The sequence below is a fragment of the Microchirus variegatus genome (genome assembly GCF_963457635.1).
Source record: "Microchirus variegatus genome assembly, chromosome: 2".
In the NCBI taxonomy this organism is placed as follows: domain Eukaryota; kingdom Metazoa; phylum Chordata; class Actinopteri; order Pleuronectiformes; family Soleidae; genus Microchirus; species Microchirus variegatus.
In genome coordinates, this window is record NC_139803.1 from 23,545,841 (window position 1) to 23,569,549 (window position 23,709).

A 23,709-nucleotide genomic window follows, 5' to 3' on the forward strand; every position below is an offset into this window, starting at 1 on the left:
CCCTATGATCTGCAGCCTGCATGCCTTCCATACAGACACGCCGCCGACACGGCAACCTGACTCCCAGCGAGATTAAAACTAATCAAGTATGGCACGGCTCCGCACATGCCATCAAACACACACACACACACACACACACAACTGCATCACTACATCACAAGCATGTTCTCACAGGGAGCTTTTGCTTTGTTTTAAATTACCTTTGAATTGTTCCTGAAGGTAACGGAGCGAGCCTTCACATCACGTTTAAACTGTTCAGCGTGAAAGACGACTGTTAAAGGTTCCCAAAAGATCTGTAACATACAACACACAGATGATAAAACGCTTAATAATTTACACTTAAAGTGCTGGGCACGTTAACGGCATTACCATGAGTTAAAATGAGTCTCTGAAGTAACGTAGTTTCCAGGCACCGTTTGCCAGTTAGCTCCGTTAACTGCGTTCGCTCCTTTAGCGCCGTTAGCGGTCTGTTTATTAAACAGAAAAGAGCAGCGCTACAAATAACCAGCGTACCTGTGTACTGTGTATGTGTGCATGACTCACGGAAACGAGTCATGCGCTAACGTTAGCGTGTTGGCGTGCCCAGCACTAAATAAAACAGATGTCAGACAGTCATGATTCATTAAGTTTAAGCTGTAGTGTGTACATTTTAAACAAAATGTCCACTACAAGACATTTAAATGTCAAATTCACACAATGCTGCTTAGGTCCGTGAGCTCTGTTGAGGCGGCATTACTGCACTGCACACAGGAAGTCTTTATGTGAGTGAAAATGTAAAAGGCCTACATAAAATTTCAGAAGTGAATTCCACCGCTGTTACACACTGCAGCTTTGACGAAAAACGTTTGAACCTCAAAAAACACACATGGTCTGCTCACGTTGAAAACTACAGGGTTTAAAGGTCAGAACAGTTTCTGTAATATAATTTTTTTTTTTTTAAGTCAACCTGACTTTCTCCAGTAAAAAAAAAACTTTCCCACCAGTCCCAGGTGTCGACCAGTCGTCTTTTCCAGTCCTTAGACACAAACGTCTCAGCACTTCCTCAGCTTTGTAGTCTGCAATGGGAACCTCACTTTTGTCTTTGTAGTCCCTCAAGCGGAACCTTGTTTTGGCAGCCACCGTGTTTCGAGGGGACAAGTGATTTATGACGCAGCGTGGCGACAGGCAGGGAGATCCAGCCTCTTTCTTTCACCCAGTTTTGGACTAGTTCTGGATTTTGTTATGGCGTCCACGCACAGTTCCCAGTCTGTTAGTACTGGGAGGGCTGGATAGTGGGGTCCAGGATTAGGGGATCAAACAACTGAAGGGGGTTTTAGGGGTAAAAAGGTTGGAGGTAACATTAGCCCGGCCTGCCCAGGTGGTGTGCTTGAAAAGGGACTCCCATATGTGGTGTGGATGCATCCAACACGGGTCATGTGTGTGTGTGTGTGTTTTCAACATACCATAAAGTGTGTTCTTGACTTTTATGGGGCGTGTACACTACGTGGTGAACTCCGTCTAGTTGGATTTGAACCGTAACTGATTGGATTTCAGGCTCGGGGAGGCGACCTCCGACCTTTTTATTACATCTGCACCCCTGATTTTTTTTTGGCTCGACCACATTTCAGCGTCATGTTACTCCATAGCCACCGATTCCACCTGCCTCCTCAGGAGTCCTGCGTGCATATATTAAAAACCATAAGTTACGTTAAGTGACACATCAAGTGGATACATTTCAGTTTTATGCGACGTCAAATTCACTTTTGCTGTAAAACATAAAGCTACCAAATGGGAACACTAACTTCTCAAATGCTGTTTCCAGCAGGTCATACATGGACCGGAAACCTTTTAAGCCGATGTGGACGAGAACTTTTAATAAAACTGATAAAACTCCCTCTGCTGATGGAAAAGTCATAGCTCAACCACTTCTATTCAAACTGCGTGTTTCCATGTATGTATTTGTGGAGATTTTCACAAAGCTACAGCACAGGTTTCATGGTTCAATTGTGGAGGGAGAAGAAGAATTAACCTGATCGATATTATCGGTGACTGCTTTGACATTTTCCAGTTTTTTACCTTCAAAGTTTTCGACTTTTCTTTGTTGGCAGTTGGCATCCATTTTTAAACAGCAGTTGAATTTCTTTACCCTATCTGGGCCAAGGCCTGTAAAACACTAAAAACAGACAATAATATTGCATGAGGGACTCAAATAAAATAGATTTGTGGAGGGTGTAAAATATCATTCCTAGATATATTTTTTTTCTGCCAATTTCAATTGTTCAAATATCAAAACAATTCATTTTAAAATGTCATGTCAATTAAAAAAATTCAGAACAATTCAGGAAACACTTTTTTTCCACAACAGAGCTGCTACTTCTGGTAAGAGTGGTGACCATGTTCCTCTTCATCAACACCTGCTGCTTGGATGTCAGGAACTCCACCACCATCACCTACACCAGGGTTTCTCACTCCTGGTCCTGAGGAGCCACTGTCCTGCATGTTTTAGATGTTTCCCTGCTCAAACACACCTGATTCAAGCGGTCAGCTCATTTGTAAGCTCTGCTGATGCCTGATAACGACCCATTTATTTGAATCAGGACAGTGGCTCCCCAGGACCAGGAGTGAAAAACCCTGACCCACACGGACACGTCGCTCAATCGCTTCCTTCTCACGTCTTGTCCTCAGCTGACCCAAGAATACATTCCTCATCTATTGTGGGGGTAAGAATGGTCATCTGAGTACTCTTGGTCCAGCGGAACCAGGTCATACTTACTCACAGGAGATGATATCACCGCGGCGATGTGCCCTGGCTTTGCTAGCCACACTGAGACGTATGAAAGTTTGTGGATCCCTCTCACGCACCTGGGAGCGCCTCCAAACATTGAGCTCACGTCTACAAGAATATTCACTTATGGACGCACATGGTTGGAGTTGGCAGCCATGGATGCTTTCATTAAGCGGGATGGATCCTCAGACCCAGCTGAGCACTGTCAGCATGCTATCACGGCCACGGAAACAATCCATCAATGGGATAATTTCAGATGCTTATACAACTTGTTTCTAACTTCGGGAAGGAAAATCATCCTCTCACAGAAGCACAGTCTGGTTAAAGGAGGTTCAGATAGAAAGATAGATATAGATCTATTCAGGATGCACACAGTGAGTTCCATTGTAGACATTGACGACATCAAGAGAAAAGTCCATGGCTATAGCTCTTTCAAGAGTATTATGAGAGTGAGTACCTTGTAAACTGCTGCTTATGAGCTCTGAAGATGACCCTCTGATTCAAGAATCCCTGCTAAACATCCCTTGCACACTAGCACCTGCTTGACAAAGTGATTGTGAGTTACACCAATGCCAAAGTGAACCCATGAGTCAGAGTTCTTGCACAGGGCGAAAAGTCTCAATGTCTGAGAAAAAAAAACAACCTCATTAAGAATGTGCCGTTGTTGCTGGCCCAAGTGAACTAGTTCAAGTATTCACGATTTAAGGGAAACTTGAAGAGGAGGTGTACAGATAAATCAGGGCAGCATCCATTGTGATGCCGATGTAAGAGAGAGCAGTGATCTGAAGAACAAGATTACAAGTGGACAGACTTCGGTAGCCCGTCAAGGATGACGGAAGTAGTCATCCCCGCCCCTGCGAATTGGATTTGTAAGATGAAGATGGAGACAAAGAGGGAAGACACCATGTCGCCTGCAGACCAGTGGCACGACATATAACACATAAGACAAACAAAAGGTCTTCACAAAGAGTATAATTTTCACACTTCACATCTAATAAGCTACAAAGACATCCGTGACATGTAACTTGCACATGAAGCATGCAATGAATTTACCATATTTTGGAGTCTTTTGGAGCCTTCGTGCCCGACATGGTAGTGGTAGTGACGTACTCTCTGGCACACACAGCCTCATGTGCTGCTGGAAATCTTTTAAAAAAGGAGATAGTGTAGAAGAAGATATGCATCCTCTTGCCCTGCTGATGAAAATATGACTATGTATCTAATAAAAGGAACACATTATTGCACAGTAATTTGATTTTCAACATTTCAAAATTCATTTAAAACTTAATGTAGGAAAAAAAAAAGGTAGCTGAACTATGTTTACACACTGTACTTCATTTATTTACAACACGGGACATTTCAAAAGTCACAAAAACTGTGCAAAAACAACTGTGCCCATTATAAATACATTTGTTTTGTTTCAGTTTGTTTCAAACGCACACACTCTCTGACTTCTCTGCCAGCCGTGACCCTGCTGCTGCTGCTGCTGCTGCTGCTGCTGCTGCTGCTGCTGCTGCTGCTGCTGCTGCTGGTCTCTCACATGCGGGTGGTCTCGTCATCTTCAGCGTGTGCGTCATGTGGCACAGAAATCTGGGCTTCAGGGAGGTTGCTGCAGTGCAGGTAGCAGAAAACCACCTGGACCTGAAACACAAATACACAGACTCAAGACATATGGGTTGATATACAGTACATTATTGGCAAGTGGTTTCCTACCTTTTCTGATCTATATTTTAAATAAAAATAAGTTAATAATGAATAAAAAAATAAAACAGGAACAGTTTAGAATACAGACTGAGCATTCACAACTTATTCATATTTACTGATTAATTGATCATTTTCTCTCTGTTTCATCCCTCCATCCGCACCTGAACCACCACCTCCTGGGAAATGTTCACAGCTGGGTCATCACCCTGTCCAGCCACAGGGGGGCGTAAAAGGCTCGGACCAAACACTGTGGCCAGGTTCATCAGAGTCATCTTGTTGATGTCCTGCTTCTCAGACACACTGAAGAAACATAGATGAGAAGAAAATGTCAAGAAAGTGTTAAAAAAAAAAGGAAAAAAATGGATTTGAGTGAGAAAACATGTGTGGGTGCTTGTTTCAGACCGTCGCAGGTGGTGCATGAGGTAGATGAAGGTGTGGCGGTTGGTCACAGGACAGGACTGCAGCAGAGACAACATGGAGACGAGACGCGAGGTTTGGTCCTGGATATCTAAAGGTAACAACAAACAAACATATGAAGCATTTTAGATTAGCATTTAGTGGTGATGTCAAACAAGCTGTTGACAACTGTCAAAGTACAGGAAATGTATCAGACAATAAGAGATAGACGGAGTAATATGAAGACACTCCACACAAAATCAAATTTTTTTAAATGGCATTTCTATGCCGATTTTCTTTTTTCTTTTTTTCTTTTTTTTAAGGTATAGTGTGTAAAAATTACCTGATGGTATGAATTGTTGTTCATTAGCCCAGAATGAGCCTTTTATATTCCTATCAGTCGAAGTCACCTCTACACAGGCCACCATTTTGGACCACCACATTTTTACAGTAGTCCATACAATTTGATTAATCTATTTGTGTATCATGCACAAAAAGTGATCAACCCTTAATCGTCCAACCAACACATAGAGATCTTTGCATTTTGTTTCAATTATGTCACATTAGTTTCTATTTTGAGACTACTCTTCATGAGACAGAATGCATTCCTCTTACCCAGCATCCTTGCCAGACTGTGGAACAGCTCAGCAGGTATAAGAGGCTCAGGCAGCTCTCTAAAATACAGCTTGAGGACGCCAGAGACGTTGTTCACCTCTGCACTTCTCAGCCTGGTCACAGCTTCACGCAGATCTGTGCAAGTGATGAGTAGCATTAGAATAATTAGTCTTCCTTTCAATGTTCCTTCCCTTTCCAATGTTGTTAGTATTTTTATGGGATGTTGTTTTGCAACTATATTCGAAAAGCTTTTAAAAGCCATAATAATGTAATAATTTCCAGCAGAATCGCACGTTTGGTGCATTATGAGTCAGGAGTTCCTCAAAGCTGCAGGAGAAGTTTCGGGTATTACGAGCGACTACACGGAGTTTCCATCTCAGCATTTATTAATAACCGTAGTATTAAAAACATAACAGCGCAACAGGAAAGTGATGATGCAACTCTGTGTTTTCTTACTGCTGTTGAAAGCGGTCTTGAGCGCGTTGATTTCACTGGATGTCCCTGAAACCCTGTAGATTCCCACCTCATCTATGCCTCTACTCTCCACCTCCTCCACACAGCATCGTACCACGTGGGGAACCAGCACTCCCTCCTGTCTGCCAGAGGATTAAAAGTATTAAGCAAAAAGGAGGCAGGAAAAAAACACATCCTCAGATGTTTAAGACATCTGGTTGATTCACTTCATTGTTGCCGCACTTCTGCTTCTTTTTCAGGCTGCGGTGCACACAAAACAAACCACCTCACTTCCTGAAGCTGCACAGAGGGTCAAATAAAACTAGACTGATGGCTTTCATTTTACATAATTTATAAAAACACATGAGCACAGACTGGGGCTAGTGAAACAACCGTCTCCTATTCAGAAGACTGGCTGGAACTTACTGAGCCACAGTCTCAATAGGGACGCTGAAAACAGGCAGCGGTGAAGCTGTGGAGCTCGGCGGTTCAAGAAGGTGGTGACTGTACTTTAGGGACAGAGTCAATTCCAGAGAACCAAGCTGTAAAATCTGTCTCCTCCATCCGTTAGTCAGGGATTTAGGCTCCAACTGTGAAAGCAATGGACAAAATTTAATACCTCATGAAATCCCGACTAAGACTTTTTAATACTTTTTAAGGGCATTGATTTTCCCAAAATTGATTTATCAATTTTTAATACTTTTTAAGACCTCGAGGACACCCTGTACATTAGTCCAACCTCTTAGGCTTCACTTCTCAAACCAGATGAGTGCAACAATAAATGATGTATTCATGATATAAATATGCTTCTTATGTTTGTCAGTCTTTAATTATCAGCTGCTTCAAACTACAAACAGTAGTTGAGTTTTGTACCTTTAAAGTTGTTTTTTCCAGGACGGTGTCCTCCTGTCTGTCAGACTGACTCACACAGAGCAGCCGCAGGTTCTGAGCCCCGTCAACCTGCAAAGACAGCTCCTGTTGGAAATAAAGAGGAAGTTATTAACCTCACCCCCCCACGACACTGGACACTTCACCGTCCTCAAGCTTTTTTGTGATGGGAGCGCTCACGCCTCACAACGTAAAGCCTCACAGTCCCGACTCCCAGTGGGATTTAGAGTCAGCTTTACTGCCACTGATCATGTTTAAAGCGCAGACACGATGCAGACTCTTTAATGTGCTGCGAGTTCAGCCGAGGCCTGACATCATCATCAGATGCCGTCTAGACATGAAGATGTCAACATTTACCGGTTATTCGTGTCATTTAAAAGTCTGACCTGGTCCCAGTATGGATTGAGGCTGTGGGCTGAAGAGTGTGTCTGTGTCTCATTGTCATAAAAGTCACATCCATCCACTTCCACACACACGTAAACATCTGAAAGAAGAAGAAAAACAACATGGGCTTTATTGTTGACTTGCTTGTGGAGGAGCAAACCAACCATTTTTAAAAACCTTTTTGTGTAATTTGAAATACTGAAATCGTACATGCTAGTTGCTGCAGGCCGCGGGCAGAGTGTATGGCCACACGCAGAGTTCCACACAATGACTCTGTGTTCTCTACTGCCGGGAGACACACAGAAATAGCCTGAATCATACGGTCCTGAACATGGCCGACATGAAGAGATCAAACATACAAAGCCTCACACAGTGAGTGGATTTTATTTCACACACAGGTTGTGATTCTGCAGAAATGAAAAAAAAAAAACAGATGAAAATAGTTGGTGGTCGTACCAGCATTGGAGATGTGTTGTGGTGGCTGCTGGGTCATTCTCAGTTTCACACACGCACTGGTGAGTGTGAGCAGGTCTGGTGGGACAGTTTCTATGTCTGACAGTGAAGTCAAGAAGAGCAACAGTCAGGAAATGATTACACTTTTCAGAAAAACTGAAACGATATAAACGTGTTTTACCATCACAATATTGCAGTGACCATGATACATTCACATATTCTATATTATAAACTGCACATTATGTTATTATAACCTGTTATAAGCAATACAATGGTACTGCAATGGAAAACTTCACAAGGCTGAAGGAATTAATCTGCACATTATTACAATAGAATTTGGTATATTTAAACATCAGCAAAAATCACCAAATAATAAATCAAATATGGTCAAAAAACAAAATGCCCATCACCTCAGTATAATGAAATTTAAAAGTTAAGGTGAAATCATCAAATTATCTGTTGATGTTTTGTTTAGTTGAAAACCTTGTATTAAAAACTGCTTTAAAAAGCAGTCCATTATCGTATACATATCTAATCATTATGTGCAGCCCATCTGAAGGAAGCTATATTTCAACAAATGCATCTCTTAAAAAAATGTCAAAAGTTGTTTATAACACTCTTTAATCAGTCTTTAAGTACTGACATACAATATAATATGCTAATTGAAAGAAAAACATGACCATATTTACATTTAAATTGTTTTTTAAAATGTATTTATGTAAAAGATAACCAACAGAGAGCTTACTGTCTGCAGTGAGTTTATGAATGACTTCTCTCCATTCTTCAAGTTCATACAATGAGGAAAAGAGGAGAGTGTGACTCTGCAATTGAGACAAAACAATTTGTTTTTATATTTTAGGTGCTGTATGGAATATATAATGTTGATGTGTGTGTGTGTGTACCTTGCCACTAGGGCTGTGCAGCTCCAGTCTATAAAGAGGAGAGTTTGTGAGCAGCATCAGCTCCATTTGCTCTAGTTTCTTCCTGGTGCGAGCGACAAAGGACATTCCTCTGGATCCCCTCTTCACACACACACACACACACACATTTTTGCATCTCACACATCTGATATAAAATTCACACTAATTTTTCTGTATTTGCGTTTTCCTCACAACTCATACCGATTGTTGCCGCATCTGCTGTCGCAGGAGATACATCTTGCTTCTTATGGTGTGTAAGCGGAGGTGTGTGTCGGACAATCGTTCCCGATCTGCAGACCAGCGTAGTTTGAGTCCAGCCAGAGGCAGATACCAGCTGAACCTGTACTGATCCTGCTTCCTGGAAGGAACATAGTTACACACGTGTATCTCAGAAGAGAATGCACCATTTCCATGTACTTTCGATACATTTATATTATAATTCATTTTATTGCTAGTGTCTTTTGCTGCTATAACAATCCCCCAGCACTGAGTGAAGACAATTTTGTTCCTCACTTGACTTCATACAATTTCACTACTCATAGCGATTTAGACCAAGCTGCAAGGTAACCAGTCTTTCTGTGCTCCCAAACACGTCATTTCAGGTGTAAGGTGTACTGTAACAAGTGGTTAAACCACATTTCCCACAGCAGGCCTTAGTCTTCGCTGCTCCTACACTCACCCTCTAGTGGTATGTTTTAATCTGACACACAGCAGGAGGTCGGTGTAAAGGAAGATGTGTCGCAGGTTGCGTTCTCCGTCAGTACCATCCACCACAAAGCCGTCACGCATCAGCTGACGTCTCTGTGGGAGATCGATACACACACAGATATAGGACATTTTCAGGTGTGGTAGGAGATGTAAACATGCAGTTAAACAATGTTTAGATGTTCAGCTTTGCCAGGTTTAAGGAACACAAGCCTCACCATGCCGTGACTGAGCGTGACCTCTCGCTTGCACTGTGAACTCTCGTTGACACCAGACAGGAAGCTGCGAGACAATCTCAGCGCTTCCTGCAAAGCTACGTAATCACTGTGCTCCGCTGGTGTCGTCTTCAGGAGGTCCTGAAAGATCACAGAGAGGTTTTCGCTGTCAGAAACTGTCGAGCAGGATGAGTATCAAAGAACGTTTCAGAGGTGAAGTTTGGGTTTCCTGCGCAGTAAAGTGAGACGACTGAAAACGCACATAAGCATCCATGAAACATTTCAGAAGTGAATTCTACTGCTCAAAAAACCCAGACATTCAGCAATTAACAGCATAAATGCACACAAACACTCCCTCAGTCAGATCTGATAGTATTGCCTGACAGAGTCCAAACAGAGCACAACAAAAATCCATTAACAAAATGATATGTTGAATTAATTTTCAGAGGTTTGCTCACACGCAGCACTAGTGTTGTCTTGGTCACTCTGTCCAGAGGTTTGTACAGTAGAGCTGTAAAGGGACAAAACGTCAGATACCAACTGCCAATAAGTCACGTTATAAAACAAATAACTAACACATTTTCTTACCCTCAAATGTGTATTTGGTGCGAGACTTGTCAGCACCGTTGTTCAACATCATGCTCTGGAAGGAACAGTCAAGAGATATCACTGTAAGGCTGCTGGGTGAGTGGGTGAATATTGTGTGTGTTAACACTGCTGCTCTGGAAGCTCAGTAGTTCGTACCTCGGCCAGAGTTCGGAAGCGAGGGTCCGACTGTGTGCACTTGCGGACGACTTCAACGGCATCTTCGTAGTTTTGAATGAAACCGCCGTAGAGACCGATCTGGTTCACCTGTGGGAGCAGAGATGAAGTGATTAGGATATCAATTAAAATGTTACATTTAAAGCTGCAGTGTGTAACATTTGGGTATTTCTGTTGTTATGATTCTGCCTCTGTTCTTTGTGAATACAAACAATGTATGAAAAATCAGACCTGACTAAGGGAGCGGTTTATCCCATCAACCTCAATCACTGATAGAGCTATGTTTAAACTCATTTAACAAAGGTTTCAATGTACATAACTATTTAAAAGTTACTGCAGTACAGTTTCAAGCAATGCAAAATTAAATAGGTTATTGATTTGTCTGGATTTTATCTCAGCTTTGGTCTCCACCATCTCCTGAGGAAAGTATGTTACATTCTATATCTGTAGGAATTCTGAGCCTGACCAGAATGCATGCAATGTGAAAGTATCTCAGTCATACAATCTATAAATTAACAGGAAAACCTCACCATTTTCAGAAACACTTCCCCCACCATCAGCTCAGAGCCTGTGTGGTTCATGTCTCCTTGTTCACCCGAAGCAGTATCCGTGCGGCAGTGCGCGTTCAGCCGGGCCTTCAGGTCTGAGTAGAAGCTTTGGTGCATGTCTCTAAGCTCAGGCACCTGGTAGAAAACAGTGTGGACTTGTTGACTGGACAGAACCGGCTGGGAGGTCCCAGCTGAGGCCCGCAGAGCCTTCATGGGCTAGAAATAAAAATAAAATGAAACAGTCAAGGAGTTGACCTGTAGAAAGAGAAAGGTTAGAGGCAGACAGTGCAGGTGCTGCTGTGTAGATAGACGAGAAAGATGGATGAGGTCATGTGAGAAAACACAAAAATGTGTGAACATAAACTAAGCATACAGTTTACATTTCCTTCACCACCAAACTTCAGTCACCCGTTTCAAAATAAGAATACACAGTGAAGCAGATTTTCAAGACCTACACACAATGCAGCAACCAGCAGCAATCTGATGCAGTTCTCACAATCACTTCAGAGTAAAATTAGCCTGAGAATGAGGAAACGGGTTTGCCGTCGCTATAAATAGTAGAGAAAACCAGAAATAAGAAACAAACTGAGGTCTTCCTGTTATAAAGTTTACTGTCTCTTATCATGAAAACACTTTTCTGCTCTCATCCTTTTTGGTAATGCTAGTCAGACTTCATTTATTGTTGTTGGTTTAATCGTCAAAAGAAATGGAAATGTGAATGAATGAATAAATATCATGCGATTCTTGTCAGATTTACTATTCAGCTTTTGTTAGATTTAATTGTGTAGGGTTTATTCAGGGATCCATCAGATGAAATTGAATATCATATTTATAATTGTATTTTCAGCTCATGACTTAAAACTAGGAGTGGGATCTCTTCCATGAAGTCTGCCATTTTGTCATGTCAACACAGACTCTAGTGGTGCTTTTCCACTAAACAGTTCTAACACTACTCGTCTCTACTCTACTCGGTTTGGTATCAGACACGTTGTTTTCCATTACAGCTTTACTTAATGTGGGTGGGGTCCTCATAGCACACCTACACCCAAGTGTCGTTGTTTCATACGCAACACACACAAACTAGCACTAGCAAAGACTAGCAAAGCAGTTATTTGCGGTGCACTGAATCATTAGAATGAGTAAAAAGTGCATTATGTAATAAATCTAAAGCAACTGACCATAAAATCCTCCTAATATGTCACAGAGATTTCAGGAATAATGTTCATATAACAAACTGAACTCACCAACAACAACAGTACAGCCAAAATATTTGCATTAAAAGAAAATCTTTTGCAGACTGCAAATCATGTTTATGTTTTGAAATTATGTTTTGGCATGTGGCGCCACCTACCGTCGTCTACCAATCATTGCAGTCAGTAGAGTCTCAGCTGCTGAGCAACCACGGGTTGCCAGTTACATCTGAGCTACAATGGCGGAGAAAACGACCTCGGTATTGTGAATTTGAGTGTAGTAACCGTTTTTGGCCACATTCTTACATATGTCGCCTTTAAATAAAAGGATTAGTTCAGTGCTTACACCACCAATACACCAGACTCCTCTATTAAATATTCCTAAATTGATAGAAATTTCCTTGCTAAATGTTGGCGATTGTCGCATGTTTTCAGGAAGTCTTTTTAACTGATATACAGTTCAGCGTTGTTCGGTTTGATTCCCGTGTTAGACTGCTCAGCTCGCTAGAAACTCACCAGAGCAGGTACTAAAAAAAAAGCACCAGGTACCGAATCCAGTAGTAATAGTTTACCCCTAGATGTCACTAAAACACACACAATGGTCCTTTAAAACAAAGCCAAGCTAGCTTTTTCCACCTAGGCTAAATTAAGCTAACCTGATGCTAGCTGTAGCTATACACTGTATTAGCCAGAGACAAGGCGAGAAGAGGAACCTTATTACAATTAATTTGTGGTCAAACACGGAAGCAGAACAACAAACACGTTGCATGTGAACACACAAGTCCAGAAACATGACGTGACGTGACTGCTACTCGTGCTCAAAACAACGTATGCAACATTTAGACCTTCTGTGGGGGCGGGAAAGAGGAAGTTATACAGTCATTTATATTAATATAATATCAGCAGGATTCTTTTTAGTTTGAATATGTAAATATTTTTTTAAAAAGGGGATATAAATGTGTTTGTGTATCAGTTACCATGAGCAGCACCTCCAACTCTCTCAGATAAACCTCCTCACTCTCCACGATGCCTTTGAGAACCAACAGCCTCCTCTCCAACATTTCCTCTGAGCTGCACGATGTCTGGATCACACGTTCACGTCCAAATCATTTACGGTTATCGACTTCAAAGTGTCGTGCAGAAAATTATACATTGCAAAACATTTGTGACGTGGATGTGCACTTACAGGGGTTACAGGGGGGTCTATGCTCTCTTCTTCAAGTGAAGAAAGATAAGAGGGCATCACCACCTCCTCCTCCTCCTGGAACACATCCTCCACCAAGACATCAGTCTCCACTTCCACTAATACAACAGACGCACAAAAACACATGAACGTATTTGTGAGTGACCTTTTGACATATATTAGTTGCGGCCCCAATTTCTTTCAAAAAAAGTTATTTGATGGTGTAAATAGTGCTAAAAAAATTAACTAATCAAATTTAATTTATTGTCATTTTGTTTTACACACAACAGCAGTGCAATCAACAACTTTGAATCAGGCCTCTGCATGTCAACACTGTAAAATGAGGAGTTCAATTCTAGAAAACTTCCTTTAAAAAGACAGCATTGAGCTTTGTTTCTTGACATTCCTTAATATTAAGTTGTATTGGTTTGATTTTATTTAAAGTTGTTGAGTAACAAATAGCTAGTATAATTAAATCAAATCATACATTTACAGGTCATGACTGAAAAGTAAGTAAGTAACAAACTTAAAGAATAACTTTTAGGTTCGTCTTTAAAAACCTTCTTGGACCGAGTTGGACTCCCATAGTTTTTTTTATGCGTTTCTTACGTGCATCTTATGTGTTTTTACTATGCTCTATATAATTTTTAGATGTTTAATGTTTTGTGTTTTTAGGCTTTCTTTTTTTACTTTTTTTATTTTGGTAATTGGATTTATTTTATTGTGTGTATATATATATATATATATATATACATATATACGTATACACATATATAAATGTATATAAATATATAAATATATACACATACACATATATATATATATATATATTTGACGGTCTAAAGGCTTTTCATTATTTATTATTATTATTGTACATTTTTCACTTAATCCCTGGGATTATAAATATACTATCACACTTTGAACACTTTGAGATTATTGTAGGCAAATTCTAATGCCATATTCTAGAGTGCAATAAATGAGCTTTGTCCCTCACCTGGTACGTGTTCTGATTGCAGGTACTGCACAGCATCCTGGTAGACGTCCATCAGAGTCTCATAGGTCTTTCACCTCACGTTGTAGCTGAAGTGTGGAGATGCAACATGTAAAACACACACACACACAGTTGGTGAGAAACGACTTCCTCTTTCAGTTTGAGATGCACAAAAGAGGAAAATACAGCTTCCTGTCTGAGCGAAGCTCGTTAAAACAGATGACAACTGGCAACCTTTATCCATTGCACTTTATTTCCTGCAATCATGTTGATTTCAATCTGCTGTCCATTTACTATTCTGCGCCATAACTTATGACTGAATATTACTTAATAAGTGATGAGTATTTCACCTTTAACAAGCTGCTTTGGGACTACACTGCAAAATATGGCACCCCCATTATTAACATGAAATTATTTGTCTTTGTCATTTTTTTTATGAGATCAAAACATCATTCTATTCAAATAAATGCTATTTTCTTTAAATAAATTACTCACTGTGATGTTAAATCAAATTAATACAATTAATAGTATACATAAGACAGATTCTATAATTAGAATTTATTAAAAACAATAAAATAAATGTGAATGTTTTTTAAGACTGGTGAACTTTTGATGCCATGTTCAGCCACCTTTAAATTTCTTGGTGCGTATACAATAATATTATATTAAGTTATAAGAACATTTGCACAATAACTAATTACACCACAGTGAAACCAAATAAATAACAGCCATTATAATAAATGTTATAAAGTTTCACTTCCATCAAGCAACAATCCAATTTGTCTTATTAAAGATGAAGCTCGGAGGAACTGTAATTAAGCACAACACTGCCATCTGCAGGACAAAAACCGATAACACAACCTCACCACAGCTTGTGTTGCCACAACAAACCAACAAGGCTCTCGGGTACAAGTACAACTATACTAGTATAGCTGTGCTCCTTCCAATGTGGGGTTGTTAATACCTAATATAAATGTACATTTTAAAATAGCAAAAAAACACACACAAATGTATTCAAATGGGATATTTGCAGACAATAGCACACTGTTTCAAATGAAAATGACGTGTGGGGGTCTCCTTCAGTTATCAAAGTACAAATACTTTGTTACTGTACTAAGTGTAAGTACACGTATCTGTACTTTAAGTTTGTTATTTATATTTCTCGTAACTTCTACTTTTACACCACTTGTGTATGGGCGCTGGGAAGCAAATGCACGACCTTCCAGTTGAAGGACAACTGCCGTTGTTAAATTCTCTTCAAAAATACATTTTATATCAGAAAATTACTTTGGATACAGCAGCCTAAATGTAATATACGAAACTTTTACTCAAGTAATACTGACAAAAGTGAGTTGAACTTGTACCAGAGACATTTTCTGGTAATATACTTGTACTTTTACTCAAGTAGCCCTTTAAAAGTAATAAAAAACGTGTACTTTATAAGACTTTTTGTTTCTCTCCTGTAGACTGCATGAGGACATCTTCTGCTTTGGATTCAGGAACTGTCAAAGCAGCTTTCTTCTCTGAGAAATCCTTTTATGGCAGATTCCTGAAGGAATGTGCCAAGTGAATTGGAAGGAAAGGGGACATTTTAAAAGACATTTGGTAAAGTGTTGTTTAAAAAAAAAACACCAAAAAAAACAGATTTTATAAAAAAAAAAAAAAAAGCAACAGTGAAACATCTTTCACTGTTAGCTGTTTGATAACAACACTACTATTGGTCATTTGAAAAGATGAAAGGTCTTTTGCACAGCAGCCATTTTAGACGGAGCATAGTCAGACTATCACAGGTGGTGTAAATGATCAAATCAACGATGGCTGAGTTCTTTGTAGTCTCCTCAGTTTCAGTGTGCCTAAGTGCGTTTATATTTACAGTTTGAACCTCAGTAAATTCTTTTTTTCCTTCTGTTTTTGTTTTTCCTCTGTGGTTTTGAAACACAGCTGGAAGGGAACAGTTTGAAAACAACATCTTGGAGTAACACATATAAACCCTTTCTTGTGGCTGCTAAACAATGCTATCACCACAATTGTGTCCATCTGATTAAGTTCAGACAGCAACAACAATGTTGCTGAGAATTTTAAAATTGTCTTTATTTTAGAATAGCTGTGGTTTATTATTCATATTTCCGTATATCAGGTTTAACTGTATTTCTTTATATGTTCTCATATTAATGTCTGTATTTCGTCTCACTTTGTTTATACTTTTATACGAGCTACCGAGTGAGCTAGCTAGCTAGATGACGAACTAGCTAGATAGCAAGCTATCAGCATGCAGTTACCATAAAAAATATATTGGTTATGGCGATTTCTTAATAACAATATTGCGTTGAACTCAATATTTTTTTTAAACTTTATATATTGTAGTTATTACAAATTGATAACTATTGGGTCTAATCCTTACACAGCATCAAACAATTGCAGTATTGCTATGACCACTTGTCAGCAACAAGTTACCTTTGTCAGATTGTTTCACCAGCAGGGGGTGCACATTTCTAATTTCACTCATTACCATTATTATAAGTACAAGCTCTTTTACTTTTGTTTTCAAAGACCCTAACCCACAGGAAGATGTGGTTCTTTTTGTGATCACACCATTGTGATGTAGGAACTTCTTCTGACAATACTGACAGTAAGTGGAGGAGAAGTTGTGAAATTTGCAGCATCGTTGTTGTGTCCGTCCAAACTCTTGGTGCAGACATTCTCACATCTGGTCTGGTGTTAAACTGATATTATTCACACACTTTATGGAGAGACAGATTCAACATACTGGTTTCAGGTCCTAATGTAGATCATCAGTTTATGGGCACAGCTGCCTTAAAATCTAAGCCATTTACCATTATTTATAACATTAAAACACTACGCACACATGCGTTAGAATGTGTCTTTACATTAGCTCTGAAAAAAACCTCTGAAATCAAACAAATCAAGGTTATTACTACTACTACTACTAATCTTCTCTTGCCAGCATCACCAGTTCAGTTTCTGTGGTTACATTAATACAAGTCGAGTCAAAATAGAAACATCTGCTCAGAACATCTGTTACATCCTTGCTGTCTAAATTAAACTTGTGATTCCTGGTTCCTCTTTGCAGTATCATTTAGTGTACGTATGATGTCGTAATCCAACGGTTGTACGAGAAATGCATTTGAACCAAAAACCTACAGCTCATCACAGTATGCGATGGAACACCTTAGACTCAACGGTGCAGTTGTAAATCAGTTCATACAGTAATTAGTCAGTTACCTGCAGCCATTTCGATATTAACTGATGTTAACTGATCGTTTGATTCATAAAATGGTTTAAACAAAAAAGAACAGAAAAAAAGATTGGTATTTCCCAGACCTCAAACATCACTTCAATTATCAATCGATTTAAAGAAAACCGGTCACAGAGCACTTCGTTAGAAACAACTGTACACCTTATTCGCACAGTTATCCAATCAGCCTGAGATTAAACAGCAGTCACACAGACTCAGAACGGTGGTGATTGTAACTGAAGCGTGTGTTTGGTGGAGCCAGTTGATTTGCATATCGCTGAAGTTGACTCACTCGGATTTTCCCACACGACAGGTTTGGGTTTTACATTGGCAAGGTGTGGGGTTATTTCTGCCTGAGCTTTGTTGTTGACCAAGTGTTGCTTCAGTTTTGACCTTTCTCTGCCAACCTCTAGCATCAACAAGGCATTTTCCCATAGAAAACTTATATCTGCTCACTGGATATTGTATCATTTAAAGACCATTCTCCATATGTTTGTGTGTGAAAATCAACAGTTTCTGAAATACTCACTTAAATCAATCGTCTTCTTCGTGTTGATCGTCCGTCTGAACTTTAACATGTCGTCTTGACCGTGTCTACATCATTTGATGCAGTAAGTCAAATTATCCTAAAAAAGTGGCCGGTGAGTGTGCATAACTGTAAAGTACACACTGAGAAATTAAACATCTTTTCAGCAGCAGGAAATACGAGATTCAACTTCAAATTCAACTCAAGGAATAAAGAAAAACGTTTTAATCTCTGGGTGTGAACTTTTGTTTGCTCTTGATCCTGTCCATCAAAAAAAATGATATTAAGAAAACATACAATGCAATAACAAGAAATCAACTTTGAAATGTGAAACAGTTTTTTGAAAAAGTTACAATAAGCTGATTTAGACAAATAAAAACATTTAAATCATTGCTACACTTAAAAAAAAGCAAACTCAAATGAATGATTTGTGTTTCCGAACAGTTGAGCCCTATCCCCTCATGACCTGAGAGGTGACCACAGTGGCGGTGTTCGCCAATCCTGTGCCCCTGATCTTCAGCTCACGGTTCATCTGGCACCACACGCACATGTAACACCATAAGAGCTTACAGCAGTCATCACAGCAAGAGCCCTGCAGGAGGAAGACAAAGGCACAGGGCTGAAAACATCACATATGGCAGTTTATTTACTTGAAATACAAATGTGGGTTTTTCCTAACTTCCCACTGAAGCTGATAAATAAGGTTGATAAAAAACTAGTAAGAGTGAAGCCACACTGTCATGTCATGGACTTTGGAACAAAACAAAAGCTGTGTGTCTGTGGGTGTCTGCAAAAACAACCACTGGTGCAGTTCCCTGCAGTTGTCGGTTAACATGACTGAATGAGCTTTCGAAAACATTTGAATTTATTTTAATTTTTTCCACCTAGGTAACCACCAGTTTGAAGTTTACTTCCATGTCCGTCCATAGTCACATCTTTCATGAGGTAACAATTTAAAAAGGACTTAATATCGATTGATTATGTGTAGCTTGTCATTGTTACCGAGTGAATTCTTAATTTATGCCCAAAAACAACACTCAGACGGGCCTGACAGTATTGCTTAACAGAGCATGTTTTAGCATGAAGGATGCAACATGCAGCAGTCAGTTTAGATCATGTGTTAATGCCACATCCTTTTTGTTCACAAAGGCCAAACAGAGGCACAATAAAACAAATATAATCAAGAACAAAAATGTGTTGTTTAGTTTTAGTAGTTTTAGTTAGTAGTTGTTTTGTTGTCAGATAAGATGCATATACATGACAAATGGCAGCCTTTGCAATTTGCTAATTTGACCCTTTGAAAGTGCAATTTCAAGTTAACTTAATGTTTGTGAGATTAAATTTCCTTAGAAGGCTGCAGGACAATGTACAATGGTATTTGTTTGTGTTGAACTATGGAGAACAATGCTCTAAATTTGGATACACAAATCCAGCTACTTTACACATTATATACAGTAGTCTGACCATCACTGGGCTAGAAGTGTTGAATAAACAAAATATGGAAATTATTTTCCAGTGTGCTTCTATACACTACCAGTCAAAAGTTTGGACACACCGCAGAGTGAAGGCCTGTTGGAAAACCATTCAGGTAATCAAAGAAAACAGTGGCTACTTTGAGGAAAGTTATTTAACACTTTTTTTTGACTACATAATTTCACATGTGTTCATTCATAGTTTTGATGCCTTTAATGAGAATCTACTCTAGAATCTAATGAGAAGGTGTGTCCAAACCTTTGACTGGTAGTGTATCTCACACAGGAAAATTGAGTATATCATTGATCAGATTTCAAATAATTCCTTCAATAGGTTGTGCAACAACTGTGCACTCAGTTTCTCCAGAAATCAGCTTAAAACTGTTTCACTTTTCATTTTCTGTTCGGTAAATCCGTGGCATTTTGTAAATCTTGAAATTCTCTTCCTCACCGACTGGTGAAAAATGCAAACTGTGCGGTATTACGGTGGAGAGAAATGAGGAAATGATAGTGGCTGCACTCCAACATTCAAATTTATACTTGTTCCAAAGAGAAACACAACTGAAGAAAGAACAGACACAAAAACACTTTCTCTCTGGGCAAAGAGTTGTGGGGTTTGGCTTTTTTTACGACCATGCCATGTTTCTAAGAAACAGATATTTATATTCAAGAGTAAACTAAATATTAAAATGTACGATACAAAAATAATTTAATTGTCACTCGTGTCTCAAGGAATGGACGTGTAAATCAAGTGACCAGAGAACTCGACTTCTGCAATGTCCTCGTTTACAGCCTGACCAATCACAGGGCAGTTCAAAGCTCTACTAAACATTTTCCTTAAGAGTTAACAATCATCTCTTCTTCAGTAGAACATGATGTGGATTCTGTAAATTATGCTCCCATTTCGAGGAAAATAGATTTTAAAGTAAGGCACCAGTGGATGTCAGTATGTTTGACAGCTGGTATCATCCAATAGATGCCTTGATGGAGCTGAATCCTCTGAACAATGCTCAATCTGGAGGCAATGGAGAGATTAACTCAAAGTCATTTGAGCTCATGACAGAGAATTTCTGTTGATTAATCATACCAATCCACTCTATTCCCGCGTTCACTACAAAAACTCTGAACTGGCTTCTACTCATGAGGAACAGTGTCAAAGCATTGTGTATGTGCGACTGTACAAGTAACAGCAAGCTAATCGGCGCCATCTGAGGTGTGGACTGTGACATCTCACATTGCAGATTAGGACACCTTCGCCAATTTGTACCATCTTGGCTTGATGACCAGTTGTACACATCGTCATAGTTAGTAGTGATGCCCCATTAATACCCGCTCCCTCTCCAAACCAGACTTACAGGGATGGCGTGGCGCTCTCTGATGGAGGAGCGCATCAAGCAGGACACCACACAGCAGACGTCCAGGAGTGGCATGCAGCAGCACCAGCCGTTTAAACTGGCTGTCTGACACTGCATGCAGGGGAAACACCAAAAACCACAGCAGCCTGCAGGGAATAAAAGAAAGAAACAAGAGAACTAAAATTCAGGAAATCTTGTCAAATTAAGTTTCATTTTGATGTTGGCAGAATACAAGTCCTTCCCTCTCGAAAGTATTTTGCAGATATTACATTTTGAAAAATATGGGAAACGGATGATAAAAATAAGAAGTTGCCATGAAAAATATGGGAAACGGATGATAAAAATAAGAAGTTGCCATCGTCTGTACTGTGGGAAAGGAAAGTTTAGATTTCAAGATGTTGAGCCAAACAAGAAATGAACATGAAAGTATCAATCTAATATGATCTAACCAATTCCTTATTGAATGATAAAAGTGCAACAATAATTTATCAAAAAAAATTAACATGTCCCCACAGTAAAATAAACCTTTTTTAACTCTGAAAACTATGTTTTGCTGCTTTTCACCTATCATTTCCTACTACAAGATTTCAAACTGATCAGTGCCTGAACTGCATTTCGTTCTGATTCCACAGAGCAAGGACAATATTCCCTCAACCACTGTCACTCCATCCATGAAGGAACTTTTGGAAGTTGAATGTGATGAAGAACGGGGGCCATAGCTGGTCTTTGTTGGGTAGACTTACAGGTGCCCATGTCAGAACAGCAGTCACACATGCCAGTGCTCCATGTGCCAGGCATGTGGACACTGGTGGTGGTCACTGTCGTCACCTGGGATGGGATAACTGCTTGTACAGCGGTTGGTTGCTGGTAAACGGCCATGGCTGAAGTTTACTGGGAAGGAATGAAGAAAACTGTCATATTGTTGAACTCTGCCAAGGAGGTATATGTTTTCACCGGAGTATTTTTAAAATTTTTGTAAACCCATCATGTCCGCAATGGGACCAGGAACAAGTGATTAGATTTTGCGTATACGTAGACGCTATCACTATTTTTGTCGCCATTTTGTAGGCACTGAGCTGCCTTGGAGGGCATCTGCGCTCTCCGAGTGCTTTCCTAGTTGTGAATGTGGTGCTCCCAAGGTTAATTTAGTCCCACAGATTTGCCTATATTTACATTATACATATATATACATATATATATACATATATATATATATGTATATATATAAATATATGTATACACATATATATATACATATATATATACATATATATGTTTATACACATATATATGTATATACACACATATATATATACATATATATATATACATATAAATACATATATATATACATACATATATATACATACATATACATACATATACATACATATATATATTTATATATATATATATATATATATATATATATATATATATATATATATATATATATATAACAGTGCTCTTTCTTTTGAGCCACCCTCATATGTTCTCATACAGGTTTGTTCAGTAAAATGCCATGACATGAAACTTTGACCATCTTTGTATCAATATTAACGTAATTTTTCTCGACAAAAGTCATAAAATCATCCTGTGGAGGAAAGAAAAAAGGCTGGCATAAAGTTACAGCTAACTGCTGTAGTTTAATTATCTTTTTCTTTCACTTGTTACTTAACAAACTGCATATTAATGGTTAAATACTTTGATAATAACTAGAACTAGAACTTAATTATTGTTCTAATTAAGTGGTAAACTGTGACATAAAAGGGAATTATCCGTGTAAAATGACAAAAATAGAATGTTACATTAGCTAAAATTGTTTTTCGCCTTGCAGGCTAGCTTACACTCACAAATATTCAAACATTGAACTCACTTTTTTACATTAATTATTGATAGAAATCACAAAATGACCCTGGGCTGAGCTACAATGGTGGTGAAAAGACTTTGGTAGTAAAATAAAAAAAATGTTAAGTAAAATGTCCCTTGAGATGCAGCTTATTAACGTTATTTTATCAACGTTCAAATTGTACTTTCTTGAAGGAACTGAAAAGTACGTGACGTCAAACTTACAAACGTCGCGATATTATAAGGTTTAAAAACAGCAAAGTTCACATTCAGACTGATAAAATAACGCTTTCTTACCTTCTTCAATGTCCTTCTTGCGTTCTGGATGTGTGAGCTCTGAGAGAAAAGTGCGTCCAACGACAGAAGGATGTCTCTAACTTTCGATTCCACGGAAAAGAGACTTATAGCGTTATGACGTCCTTCATGTTATCATCACAGGAGGGTGGTACGGAACTCCAAAAAGAGAAACGTACGCGCTTTAAATGCAAGAAAAACAGTATCATAAACGAAAAAGGAAAAACCAAACATCGAAGTCACCAAAAACAGCAAGATTGGGTTTGTTAAAATATTTAAAAATATATATTTTATGTAAACAACCAGACATAAGCAACGGGGCCATTTCTTTTTATGGGCTGCCACCTGCAGGTTTTAACTATCTATCTGATGCTTATTTACAAACACAAAATATGGTTTCCTTTCTCAATTATAGAAAACATTATAATCACAATATTTTTAATATTTTATTTTTAGTGGTAATATGAATAGAATGTTTAAATTAGAACATTCTAAGTTGAATTCAGTGCAAGTTTTACAGAATTTCTAGGGGCTTCTGCTATATGGTAAGTGTCGCAATACCAGTTTTGAGCACACGGTGGCGTAGTGCACTTAGGAACAGGGGTACATGTGTTGATGTGATAAACTGAACTATGAAGATTTAAACTGATAAGGTGTTTCATAATGAAAATAGTATGCATGTAAAAAGTGCAGGGTAACTTATGATTGCAAACTGGGCTTTTATTTTCTTAAATCATCTTGGAAATGATGAACATAAAGCATTAGATCTTAAATTGTGTGATGTTCC

General features: G+C 38.9%; 2 protein-coding genes across 2 annotated transcripts; both read right to left on the reverse strand.

Moving 5' to 3' along the window:
* Positions 1–4,300: 4,300 nt before the first annotated feature.
* On the reverse strand, positions 4,301–14,226 carry LOC310940738 (active breakpoint cluster region-related protein; the record flags this gene model as incomplete). The annotated part of the gene is made up of 22 exons (XM_083905730.1): positions 4,301–4,405; positions 4,630–4,768; positions 4,871–4,976; positions 5,480–5,614; positions 5,936–6,075; positions 6,359–6,522; positions 6,806–6,907; positions 7,207–7,304; positions 7,415–7,489; positions 7,661–7,756; positions 8,403–8,478; positions 8,560–8,679; positions 8,779–8,935; positions 9,257–9,378; positions 9,501–9,638; positions 9,956–10,008; positions 10,086–10,140; positions 10,242–10,349; positions 10,790–11,023; positions 12,975–13,079; positions 13,184–13,299; positions 14,175–14,226. 22 exons carry the CDS (start codon positions 14,224–14,226, stop codon positions 4,301–4,303), a joined length of 2,496 nt encoding a protein of 831 aa, XP_083761856.1.
* Positions 14,227–18,190: 3,964 nt separating this feature from the next.
* Positions 18,191–23,012, reverse strand: ponzr1 (plac8 onzin related protein 1). Its single transcript, XM_083909496.1, has 4 exons — positions 22,926–23,012; positions 21,524–21,671; positions 20,781–20,926; positions 18,191–18,545 (listed from the first exon to the last, which is right to left on the reverse strand). Exons 2-4 carry the CDS (start codon positions 21,657–21,659, stop codon positions 18,405–18,407), a joined length of 423 nt encoding a protein of 140 aa, XP_083765622.1. The 5' UTR covers positions 21,660–21,671; positions 22,926–23,012; the 3' UTR covers positions 18,191–18,404.
* Positions 23,013–23,709: the final 697 nt, after the last annotated feature.